Genomic DNA, 13,690 nt, shown 5'->3' on the forward strand with positions numbered 1-13,690 from the left:
CAATTAACATGTAAGTATTAGGAACAAACTCTGTTCATGGCCCTGGGCTATGCACTGTGCAGGCTACAGAGCAGAATGAGATGCCAATCCTGCCTCTAAGGGGCCTTCCACTCAGTGACAGGAAGAGGCCCATCACAATGTGCACTGTAATTGTGAAATTAACGAGTCCTTTAGGAGAGATGAAGATAAGCACTGTGAGTCCAGATGAGGGGGAAATCACAGAAGGCCTGCCCATATGTCAGGAGATGTGAGGAGACAAGTAACTTGAGTGAAGCTTGGGAGAAGGAAAATACCGGACGCATCGTGGGAAGAGCCAGGGATGCATTTTTGCGATGGCAAAAGTTGATAAAGGGAAGTAGTGGAGAAAAAAAGCACAATTTATTTTATTCCCACAGCCACTCAACCAAAATGGTCTACTGGAAGTTTACTGTGGTCCTGGGATGATGCTAATTGCTGGGGATGCAACTTAAAGCCGACAGACATTAGTCATGGAATAGCAAAAATAAATTTAAAATTGTGACAATGGCTAGGAAGGAAAGGGTTCTATGGGGAATGGAGAAACTCATTTTAGATTGAGAGGTCTGGGAAGGCCTCTTTTTGGAAGTGACAATTAAGTCTGGAGGGAGACCTGGTATGCAAAGGCCCAGAAACAGAAAGAAACGTTGGGCATTGGAGGCACTGAGAGAAAGCCAGTGCAGCTGAGAAGCAGAAAGAGGGAGGAGAGTGGCAGAAGAGGGGTGAAAATTCAAGCAATAAACACATCCTGTCAAATGCTACAGAAAGAGTGAGGACTAAGGGAGGTCAACTGGGAAAAGTTAAAGACGCATCAAGTTCAAAGACTATTTTAGTTGTATTTAACCCTTTCAGGGCAGAGATGAAGATGGGCTAATATTATCAGCCATGTGCTGTGCCCCAGAACCCGTGTTAATATACCCAGGTACCGAGGAGCTGGTGGTAATATAACTTTAAATGTCTCAGCAATGAAGGAATTAGAATATAATCTGAGTCTTTATAAAACAATGCCATAACAACAAAAGGCAACAATAGACCAAAAGGGGAAACTAACTAGAAATGAAAATACAGGTGAGTAGTAAAGATGACTTGGTTACCATTAGAGAACACACATTTATACTAGAGCTAATCCTCTGTTATATAACACTAGAGGCCCGGTGCACAAGATTTGTGCACTGGGGGGGGGGGGGGGGGGCGGTGGTGTTCCTCGGCCTGGCCTGCACCCTCTCACAGTGGGGAGCAGGCCTAAGCCGTCAGTCAGACATCCTTAGCGCTGCTGCTGAGGCAGGAGAGGCTCCCACCACCACCGCTGCGCTCGCCAGCCGTTAGCCTGGCTTCTGGCTGAGCAGCGCTCCCCCTGTGGAAGCACACTGACCACCAGGGGGCAGCTCCTGCGTTAAGCATCTGCCTCCTGGTGGTCAGTGTGTGTCATAGCGATTGGTCGTTCTGCCGTTCGGTCGATTTGCATATTAGCAATTTATTATATAGGATTTTTTCTCTGTGTTCCACAGCCCTTGGAACTTCAAACTGATGGTGGGGTCTGTTACCTTCGTTTCAGAATAAGCTTGGAAGATATGGCATAAGGTCATAGAATTTAGGAGATAATGAAAGATCATTTGAGGTTCTCTTAGACGGTCATGAAAAAAACCAAGGCAGATGAAGTTAAGAAGGAGAAAAATTAATAAGGGTTTGAAAATAACAAAGAAGATTAGGCATAATTATTAAAGCACAGAAGAAATGAGACAGTAAATAGCCGATTTCAAAATTTTGAATAGAGCACAACTCTGTGATAACAAGGTCCAAGGTGTGTCCATATTTATAAGATGGCTAAAGTGAAATGGGTGTAAGGTCTTTAGAATTAAGAAAGGCAAGAATCAATGTGATTTCAAATAAATATTTAAAAATTTACATTAAACACTGGGAACTCTTAACTTAAGAGGACAATTAAGATATTACTTAGGGATCAAATAATTTATGCTAGAAGGTAGAGGAGGCATGAATAAAGAGTTACAACAACATCACAATCAACACCACTTCACACTAAACACAGTGGCTCATTTAAGGTTCTGCCATCTGATTTTCAGTTTCCATGGGAATTAATGTACCACCAGCATCCCTTTACATCAACTTTTTAGGTACTAGATTGGCAACTAGAGCAAATTTAATGTTGAAATAGTCAGATGATCTTATAGCCTGAAGATGTATACCCCGCCTTGAATTAGTCCAAGCAAATTTGGACTTTATGGCAAAAGTCAGTATTGTTTAAACCTCTATAAAATATTTTTATTAAATATATATTTCATTGGGAAATAATATTTGAAATTTAATATAAAAATAATTCCTTTTGTTTAAAAATTAAAAGGCAAGTTTATAAATATTTAAATAAAAAATACCGAATGGCTTTTCTTCTGCTTCTTTCAAAATGTAAAGTCAGACCAAAAAATCAACCATCTTAAACTAACGAAAGTAAAAAAAAATACTGAAAACTTAAATCTGTAGGAATATGGATTTAATTTTACATTTCTAATAGTAAATATTCATATTCAGATCTATGAGATTTTTGAAAATTTACTGAATATGAGAGAAGTGCAATAAGAAGGACTGAACTCAAAGAAATTGAAGGAAAATTATAATTACACATGATCACACTGTTCCATGGGTGTGTTATTGTCACGGCTGCTGCCTACATTATTAATCACCTTTGTGATTATGACAGCACCTTCGTAGGCTGAAAGAATATGGAGAATATAACCTGCAAAGCTAGGCCTTTACATAGATGATACATTAATATATTTTTCATAAAGACAGGAATGATGGGCAGCATCCATAGATGAGATGTGTAGTCTTTTAACAATGACATCGGCATGAATCAATTATATGTTACAATTTGAGATGGAGGGAATCTTTTTTTCCCTCTTAAATTTCCCAGTCCAAGTTCTAAAGAACCATGGAAAATGTATTTAATTAAATAATGTTCCACAGCAGAACCAATTTCTCCACCCACTCTCTTCTCTGTTCACTTAATGTAATTTAACCCTCTAATATCAGCACTAAGGGTTTTAAAAGAGATTTCTCTGACTTTTGTGTGTCTTGCTGTAGAACTCAGGGATCTGGGGAGAATCCAGCTTCTAGTGGAGCATGGATTTATCACCAAGTCCTGAAGGACTCCTTGAAAGAAACACTGGACAGGTAGTAGTATTGACTCCCAGCTGTGCCATGGCAAAGGGAGAATGGAGCTTCTGAGAGGAGTGCAGGGGGACTTCCACCAATGCTCCTCATTCGGATGCACCCCGTCGCCCTCCCGACTGAGCCTATGGAGCTAGCACAGTCTCACCCCTTCTGTGGCTGCACAAAAGTAGAAACCACTACCTTCAAGAATTTGCCGCATCGCCGATGCTCCATATAGCTACACAAACTACTCATGCTTCTGACTACAATCAACTGATTTGCCAAGCCCAGAGAGAACTCCTTCATTCCTGAACTTCGGGAACTTACTGAAAACAATTATAAAATGTGTGCAAGGTATTCTGAATCCTTAACTCCCTCACTGTCTCCATGGCCACAAGCCCTGTGTTTGTGCTTAGAAAGGCTTGCACTCCATTTAATGTTCCGCTCTTGCCATCTTAAAATTGATCATTTTTAACAAGGGGCCCTGCATTCTCATTGTGCACTGTTCTCCACCTCCAAAATTATGCAGAACCTGAAGGAAATGAAATCTCCTGGCTTATCTGTGACCTGAAACATTTCCCACAAGTGACTGGGTTCAGATGAGGCTTTGAGAAGTTGGGCCTCATTCTAGTAGTTTTTGCTATCTAGGAGAATTTTCTTTTAACAATATTATTGCTTTTAATATAATAAGACAATTCACCTCGTGAGCAAAAAAACAGACAACAAAACAGAATAAAATATACAGAATAATAATTGAACGTCTTCTTCACCAATAAGTTCTCAATTTTACATAACTCCCTAGAGGTAACTATTGTGAAGAGACATACATCATCCATTAAGAAAAGCACAAAGACAGACACACACACACACACACACACACACACACACACACACACACACACAATGAGATATATCTTTTCTAAAAATCCCAATCTTGTATGGCTACTGAACTAAGTTGTGAAGACCCTTTAGAATCTTATAATAAAGAAAACCAAGGGCTTGAAACAATATGTATTATCATTCGTTCTTTACAGGGTCCTCAGCTCTAGAGAAGATCAAATTATTATTCCATTCATCTACAACAGGTGACTAATCTTAGGGCAAAGCAACAAAGAACTGGTTGGCTTCAAAACCATTATGGTTTAATGAGGAATCCAAGAGATTCACACACATACACACACACACACACACTCACGATAGATAAAGCCCCAGATTTACCTGTTTTGAGTCATGTTGATTAGGCAAAAGATCTAGATTTTTATTTCCGCACCTGCTAAATATGGTAATTTTTATGAAGCCTCCAAAACCTCTTCCAAATCTAGCACTCTGGGTGTAGGAGAGGTTATTTCAGTCACCCAACCTCATGTCCATACCTTGGTTTAGTCCTCACCTGGGCTTGTTCCACCTCAGAAATCTTAAATTTATATTTCTAATTACCACACTCCATTTTCTCTTTCCACTTATGCCATACCCTTATTGTAGCTATACCCTTTTTGTTTCTTAAAGTACAGAAATCTTTAGGGACTGTTACCCCCTCTGGTTTTCTTCTTACTTGTAATACCCTACTTGTGTCTACTTCCTTCCCTACCCATCCGACTTCTACCACCTCTCACAGCAAACTCCCTTTGAACAATGTCCTTAAATACGTGGCCCCATTGTCCTTTTACCACAACTACCACTTGTTCAAACAAAATCTTGGCCTCCTATTCAGTAACTGCTATTCCCATAACCCCTATGTCTTACTGAATTGTACCCCTACTTCTTGCAATCCTACCTGCCATTACCTCAGTCCAAGACAGCTTCCTTTCTCAACTGGATTAATGTAAGTCTCCCAGCTGACAGACCTGTTTTCAGTTCTTCCCATTCTTGTTTTCTAACAATTGCAATAGTAATCACCCCAAATATAGCCAAACTGTAATATTAGTTTGATTAAGTTGCTAATCCCTTCACCATTTTCCATCTTCCTTTAACCCATTCTTTCCCTCCCATCTCTCTCCATACCTCATCTAACATTTTACATTCCAGCTTACAAAAACTTCTCCAATTCTTCTCAAACGGGCCAGTTTATCTCTTATCTCTAAACTATAGGTGTGTTGTCCTTTTCGCTTAACACACTCTGTCCCCCACCCCATGCTATGCTTGGATTGGCTAACTCCTTTAGGTATCATCATAGACATCTCTTCCTCCAGAAAACCTTCTGTGACCCCTCCTTCATACAAGGATATGTGCTTCTCAAATGAGAACATACAGTAGCCTACACTTCCCATCATAGCACTCATTGCCACTTCAAGGTGAACTGCCTATCTCTTCCACCAGACTGAATGCAGAGACCACACCTTAATGTTCATCACTGTGTCCCCACCATAACACTGTGCAAACACACTGTAAGTACTCCCTCTTAAGGCAACTGATTTTTTATTCAGTTTTCAAAGTTATATTTCGACTGCTAATCCTGAAACTTCAATATAACAACATATACTCCAAAAAATAATTTATGTGCAAATTCACACACTGTTCAGATCCAGGAAGTTTGAGGTTTGAGAACTAAAATTATCTAGACCGCAGCATTTATGGTCGTGATCACTGAATGTAATTTATTTTTTCTGTGGTTAGCAGATTCAGAGTGATCTCAAAACTAATTCCCAGGCCTCAGCTATTCCCTGAGGCTCGAAGAACTCCCAAATGGGAAAGGTATAAATCTGGTTTCCTCACAGAGCTTTCATCCACTTGTACTTCAATACCATCTCTTCTCCCCCAAAAAAGATCAAACAATTTTAGAAGTATCAGGAAGATTCTGAAAATCTTTGACGAAGTGTACAAAAATATAGCTTGGAAATTGAATGAGCCATGGTTCATGATAAGGGTGAATGGTAAAGTAATAAATTAGAATAATAACATTAAAAGTAATAATAAGAACAACAGTAACAGCATACATTGTACTTTATAGTATACAAAGCATTTAAAAACCAAATTAGAAAGGCAGAGTAAGATATGAAAAGGAAGAAGGGAGAGAAGTAAGGAGAGTGGGATGATGGGATGGTAGGGGGTAAGCAGGGAACGGTGAGATGAAGAAGAGATGGAACTAAAGTACTCTCAAACATTTTTCTTACATATAGGAAAGAAAAACAAAGATTAAGAGTTCAAAAAAGGGCCTCGATAAAGTGTCATTCCTACCCACTTCTGTAGACAATGAATGTCATCCAGAGCACTGCTAACAGTTCCCTGATAACTCTTCAGAATAGCCTGACCAGTGAATAGCAGTCAAACTAAGGGCTTGCTTGCTTTAATTTCATTAGGTCATCTATAAGTACTGAAATGACATGAATAAACCATATGTGGCTTGGGAGTAAGAAGAGGGGTAGAAGGAATAAGAAGAAAAATGTAGTGATTTAGAATCTTTGTCATAGGACCTTAAAGTCTGAAATAATGGAAGCAACATGTAAAACACATCTCTTTCTTCCCCTCATTAATTCAATACACTTCAGTCATCATTTATTAATCATAAATCATGTAGTATCCACTGTGCTATTTGTTGTGGACATAAATATCTATCAAGGGTCTCAGAAAGGCCTGGTCTATGTACCTAGCATGTCTAGATATATAACCCAATGGAATGATGAAGGAAATTATATATATTTATGTGTACACACACACAGAACCTTAAAACTGATATCTGAGTCCAAGAACAATAATAACAAAAATTGATAAATTCATGAGTATTTGCTCACTTAGCTCTGTACTAATAAAGTGTACAATATGCATTTTCTTGTATAATCCTCAAAAATCACAATGGGGTATCAAGTAATGGTACCATTCATCTTAAAATGAGGAAGTAGAGTTCAAAGACATTAGACAACTTGCCCAATACGTATAGTCATAAGACATCCAGGTTCTGAGTCCTGGCAATTAGTTTCCATTGGTCTCCAGGACCCTGAATTTAAGATGTTAAAAAAAAAAAAAAAAAAGATGGTCAATAGTTCTCTCCAGCTATTTGGGCAGAACCCAGATTGACATGGAAAATACACTCTGAGAAAGAAGTATGTCAGGAAACTTGAGCTCCATTCTAGAACATAGCCTAATGGTTGTCTTTGACCAATAAGATAAATACAGGAAGCTATCAAAAATAGTTTATGATTAACCATGAGTTGGATTTAGGAATAATTGATGGTTAAAGATTGCTCTTGCCAGGCCGGTGTGCTCAATGGTTGAGCATCAACCCATGAACCAGGAGGTCAGGGTTTAATTCCTTGTCAGACATATGCCAAGGTTGTGGGTTCGATCCCCAGTAGGGGCTATGCAGGAGGCAGCCAATCAATGATTCTCTCTCATTATTGATATTCCTCTCTCTCTCTCCCTCTCCTTTCCTCTCTCAAATCAATAAAAATATATATATTTTTTAAAGAATCCTCTTTAACAGCAACCGTCAACTAATCTGCACCACAGCCAAATAACTGTTTGGTCAGATTACTGAAAAACAATTTTTTTCTGAGAGACAAAAGAAGAAGGGAAATACACCGAGGTGAAAGTAACATGACTTATTCCCAAGATGGGCTCCTAAAATGAATGAGCATGAAGTATTAGAGAAAGAATCTTAGATAACCTAGGAAAGAATCTTAGATAACCTAGGAAATGTCACACAAAAACTACGTATCCCAGTCTTACTGGGTGTTACGTATCTGGTGGGGCTTGTTTAAGGTCTCTTTTACATAAATTTAATTCTAAAGAAAACCAAGTAATACTTAATCTAATGTTCATTCAAACATGAGAGCCACTGAAAAATTTAATCCCAACCTCTTGGTATTCTTTCCTTACCTTCAAAGTAAGAAATGCCCTAACTGTATGGATTGCACGCTTGAGGATTTGCCTTTCGTTCAATATTTTACATAAAGGAGGTATTCCCCAAAGTGATGAAACAGTATTCACTGAGGAGTGATCAGTGGCAAACTGGCAAAGGCTAGGAAAAGAAATAATAGTATTTCCAACAACGGAGCCCGTTGATGTTGAGAGGATGCCAAGAGAAAGGTTTCAAGCAGCAGGACGAGTGATAAGCATGATGCATAAAAAGGAGGCAAGTGTGAATTAGAGAAAGAGGGCTTGCATTCTACTACCAATTAAGTGCTTACTATTATGAGAGCTAAAAACTCCTCAAAATGAATAAATGGGTTAAATAGAATGGGGATTACCATTTAAATAGAACATTCTAACTTTGCTTCAGATCTTGGGAATTCTACAAAACCACAAAGGAGAAAATTAGGTGAGCAAAATAGTTTAATTTAAATTTATTTCAGAAGAGAAGCTCAAGAAAATTTCTGCAGTTAAGTAATGACATTTTGAATTAGGAGACATTTTTATAAAAGCAATGTCCAAGGATAAAGTTAAATAGTAAGAAATTTCAAAAAGACCTAGAAAAATCTGAGCTAGAGACCTGAGGCACTTTAGAAAGAGGAACAAAGAAAATGCAAGCTCTCTCTCTATATATAGGAAATAATTAGAAAAGTAGAATTTGACCTATATTAAAGGAAAATATTACACATGCTTATGAGTAAAGCATAGGAACACACACACACACACACACACACACACACACACACACACATTCCTTCCTACCTTAGAAGTCCCCCTAAAATCTTAGATCATAATGCTACTTTTGTTCCTTTACTAGTCTAATTAAAAAACGAATTGTTGCCTATTGCCTGTTATCAGTTTATTCATATTGTGGGTTAAATAGAAAAATTAATATTAATTGAGGGTGCCGTTTTTCTGCAACATTTATTTAACTAAGTCAGAGACACAGTGATGATTAAAACAAGGCATAGTTCCAAATTATGTACCGTGTCATATATGCTAATATGACAAGAAAAGCCAAAGTCTTAACCAGGGTTCCCTTTAAAAGATGCCCTTATGAACCCCAAAATGTAATCCCCGTTCCAGAAGTTAAATTAGACAGCAAAATATTTTCTCAGAATATGAAAGCCTTGTATACTGTAAAAAGAATAAAAGTTCACAATGAAAAATAAAATCTTTCTAATTATAATTTCCAATTATAAAGTCTTCTTACAAAACTTCAATTTAGTTGTTACTTATTTACTGACCTAATTTAGGTGTTTCGTGTGTTTGCTTTTGTAACAAACTTGAGTGGTTAGGATTATCTTTTTAATTTAAATTTCATAAGAAAGAGAATCACAATGCACATTCCCTGACCAGATTGTATGCGTGGCCTATTTATTCGAAATGTTTGATTCCACATGGATTTCCTCTCTTTTATTTATAGCTTCCAGAAAGAATTCTAATAAATTAGCAACTCAAGGGCAACCAATTAGGGCTCCAGGCCCTGAGAGCACAGTACCTCCGGCCTGCCACCTGCAATGTTTTCTAGAAGGACCAGGGAAGGCAGACAAAGCCTGAACTTCTGTGTGGAGCAGGAACCAAGTATGAGCCACAAGTGGGTGGTCCAGTTGAGGTCAGGATTAAAGTTCACAGAATAATTTGGAAATTATTCTCAGCTTGGATCTCCTTTATGAGGCCTGAGAATACACCCTTTAATTAGAATACAATTTCCAAAGCAGCCACTCCCTTGACTTTCCAGAGCTCAGTTATTCTCAGAAAAGTAAAAACAGCCTCATCATACTGACAGCTAACAGTCCCCTATAAATTATGCCTTAAATGTCCAACAAAGCAGGCAGCAGGCAGGCGGGACAAGGTGATGTTAGCTGTCAGCCCTCACTAACCACGCTCAAGAATAGGTAGAGAAAAAGAAGTCGTATTAAACAGAGCCACTCTCCTTCACTTCTTGCTTATGCAGCTGAGTTGTCCCATGGAAGCTTGGAAAAAGAGTGGGTTGTGCATTTGAAAATGTTCCCACACCCCAGCTTGGCCTCATTTTTCTGCTGATCCCTCTATCCAGTTAACCTCACGCTGCAGTGGGAACACTGAAATCAGTTCCATGAGAGCCAGCTGTCTGCCTCTTCCATGGTGCTCGGGGCTCCACACAGGACTCCTGGAACGGGAGCCAGTCTGATCCTGACTCACCACAGATGTTCCCCTCCTCCCCCACGCAGCTCTGAGCCAGGGCCTTCTTTCCAGGGCCTATTGTTATTACGAAAGATTCAGTGGGCCCGCAAAATGTGCCAGATGTTGAACCAAGAGGAAAACACACATCTCCCTAACTGCAGGGTTAAGAGAGACAAACACTAAATTACATGGAGAGGGCCAAATACTGGGAAAGGCTAAAGAAGGAAATTCAGGCAGCTTTGTAGAGCTTCATATTAAGAAGCTGGAATAGCAGAAGCTATCACAATATCAAACTTTCAAATGCTCTCCATACTTGAGTCTGGTTTAAAGATGACATAAATGTTCCATTTCAGCAAATCCAGATATGCAGATACCAAATCCTTCCTGTAGACCCAATAAAATCGCCTTTGTCAGGAAAAGTGTGACCAGGAAAATAACAAAAAGATAGGTTGTTTTTAAATTTGTTAACAGAATTCAGAGTCCAATGTCACCCACAAATAAATTTAGAAATTATTGCCAGTTTATGTTTCAGGAAGGAGCGGCGTTACTGTCATTGGCCATTATCTTTTGAATATCCATTCATCTGTCAGTTTTCCCAGCAGCCCTCTCAGATGGGGCAATGCATCTCTCTCTCTCTCTCTCTCTCTCTGCATTCCTTCAATGCATATTAGTAGGAAACTACACAATTGTCCCCAAATTCTCCAGTGTCCCATGGTACAGGCTTCGTCATTTCAATAAAAAAAGTTTTAAAAAAAATCTATTTCATGAAATTTACAATGTTTTATCACTGTACACTTTATCAATTTTGACAATAGAGTACTTCTTTTAAATCCATTCCATTTATGGTATGAATTTCTGTTACTATAAGTTTTATCAAATAGCACAAAAATTTTTAACACATTAAATATGACTCTCCAAATCCTTATGCAATAGTGTTTGTATTTAAGTTTTTGTGTTAAGAGTTCTTATTCACGTTTTTTGTGTGTGTTTTTTATGTGGGTCTTGGGAAGGGAGAGTAGGGAATTAAATCAATTAAATGAAACACACACACTTAAAATTCTGTGACTATGAAATAAAATGAGAAAACAATCATGCTCCCCAAGGTGGAGATAAAATTGTTTCTGAGACCTCTTCTAGCTCTCACTAACTCTCTGGTTGTTAGGAAATCATAGATAAAATATGATTTTGTCAATATCTTAAAAAACTATGTTTCATAACAGCAGAGTCAACATTTAAATGGAAGACAATCAATATAAATGTTTTGGGACTAAACGCTTACTTGAAATAGTGTTTATTTGATTCTTTGGAAAAAGCTATATAAATTGTGCTCGTCACTAATTTTTTGTTGTTGTTGTTTTTAATCCTCACCTGGAGGATATTTTTCCACTGATTTTTGGAAAGAGTGGAAGGGAGGGGGAGAGACACACACACAGAGAGAGAAACATCGATGTGAGAGTGAGACATATCAACTGGTTACTCCCGAATGCGCCTCAGTCTGCGGGCCAACACTCTCTCCATGAACGAAACCAGCTAGGGCGCTCCTCACTAATTTCTGAGCCTAATTTCCTTTCCATTCCATTCTCTAAGACAAAAAATTTTTTAAAAGAAAAAGAAAATGTCCTAAAATTAAATTAAAGCACATTCACTTTTAGAGTTTTTGTTTGAAATCTTTATATTTCCTTCAATAGTGTTTTATTGCTACTTTATGTTTTCTACTAAGTTGGTTTTTTCCTGTTTCTGCTTTCTTCAGTTAAGGACAGGTAATGGGCATTCTAGAGAGGAAAAGAAATATTCAAAGATTCAAAGTAAATGTAATATGCAACACAAGAAAGGGTCTATATAATGAGGGTGTCTGAAGTGAAGAATTAAATTAAAAATAACGCTTGATTTCCAGAAAAGAATTCTTTTCCTCTGTCCATGCTGGGAATAGAATAGGACATGGCAACGTGGTTACAATGAAGGAGAATTCCAAAATATATATTCCTATGCTCTTCCAGGTGAGGCACAGCAGATCTTTATACTTATTCACTTACTACAGAGAACAATTCATTACATGGTCAATTCACTTGAACCCATCTGAGGGAACTTAGTGACCAGAACCTAAGCCCCAGAGAGAACCCAACTGGAAATCAGCATTCTGACTAGCACCCAAAAGATACTGCTATTTCCGGACATTCCCAGAATAAAATGAAAATATGCCAAAGCTTTTGTATACATTCTACACAGCAATCTCAGGAAGAGGGAGAGAATTTTTTAAAAAGAAAAAAGTAGGAGGAGTGATAAACATTTTAATTATTAAAAAAAAGTTTGGAATCATTTGACTTACAAGAACAGGGACTAAAATGGCATCACCAAAGTATTACTAATTGTCCTTTAGCTCTGTCTTTATCTTTTTAGCTTCATAGTCACTTAGAATTGTCTGACTTTCACTTAGTCACTGCTCAAATAGGAAATAAGTTTTGTCTAAATCTCTCTAAGAACTGAGTCCAAAATTTACAGCTCAATAAATTCTTCTCTTCTAAAGAAAGGATGAAAACTGAGAGTATTATTTATATCCTAGTTTATAGCCCTATTATTGTAAAATTCTAGTGAAAACACTTTCAGATAAATTCTGAAAATTCTGATTTATAGATTTTCAGCAAAATAATATGGGACAATTAACTCAGAGCATATTATCACAGTCATATCCCCAAATCACTGCAATTTGCTCTAAAAGTACTTACTTCTGATGAGTTCATCCTCTGAACAATTTCCCCAAATGAACTGGTCTTGCATCTCTCCATGTGTGAAGCAGCTATTCGTAGCATGAGTTATATCTCTCTCGGTATTTTCTTTTTCACATTTATCTGTATAAAAAAATATATATTCATCATCATTAAATGTTGCATATCTTTCTCTACTTTTTTCATTTTATAGATTTTTTTTCCTAAATGCTTCTGAGTCTGCAAAAATTTAAGAAAATGGGAGCAGTAACTCTACTGACTGTTGCGTACATATTGACTCAATAACATTTTTATTGAGCACCTACTACATGCATAGCACTGAAGAAACAGAGATGTCTACAGGAAAAATAATCTGTCAAGATTATTGTAAACAAATCGTCAGAACATGGTAAGTGATCTGCCAGGACAGAGAAACGTGAAACGGTTATATCAAGGATGAAAATGAGTAAGTCCATAGGGTGGGAACAGTAGAGAAAGCACCAAAGGAGAGGAGCGTCCAATGAGGGGTAGAGATGAAAGTCAGATGGCAGCTGAAGGAGAAGTGAGGAGGTACAGAGCGTCTTCATAGAAACCTGGGAAAGAGTCAAGGACTCTGCTATAAATTCTCAGAGAGGAACGGTGTTTAGGATGAGGAATCTATATGTGGATTTATGGGTTCTCAGGAGGGAACACCAATAAGTAAGGAAAAGGAACAGTTTATTGGAAACATAACAATGGTCTTTAAAAGATTAGTGGGAATTCTAAAAGTAAAGATGGGAGAAAAGCCATTCCAGGTG

General features: G+C 37.8%; 1 protein-coding gene across 3 annotated transcripts in view; it reads right to left on the reverse strand.

The window, feature by feature from the left end:
- MDFIC (MyoD family inhibitor domain containing) overlaps positions 1–13,690 on the reverse strand; it is an 81,733-nt gene that overhangs the window by 48,229 nt on the left and 19,814 nt on the right. For 2 of the 3 annotated variants that reach the window (XM_054726226.1, XM_008152414.3), the window contains exon 3: positions 12,915–13,037. The exons of the other annotated variant lie outside the window; for it this stretch is intronic. In XM_054726226.1, the coding sequence (XP_054582201.1) occupies positions 12,915–13,037 (123 nt within the window). The remainder of the gene's footprint in view (positions 1–12,914; positions 13,038–13,690) is intronic. 3 annotated transcript variants of the gene reach the window in all.

This window comes from Eptesicus fuscus, chromosome 14, assembly GCF_027574615.1.
Source record: "Eptesicus fuscus isolate TK198812 chromosome 14, DD_ASM_mEF_20220401, whole genome shotgun sequence".
In the NCBI taxonomy this organism is placed as follows: Eukaryota; Metazoa; Chordata; class Mammalia; order Chiroptera; family Vespertilionidae; genus Eptesicus; species Eptesicus fuscus.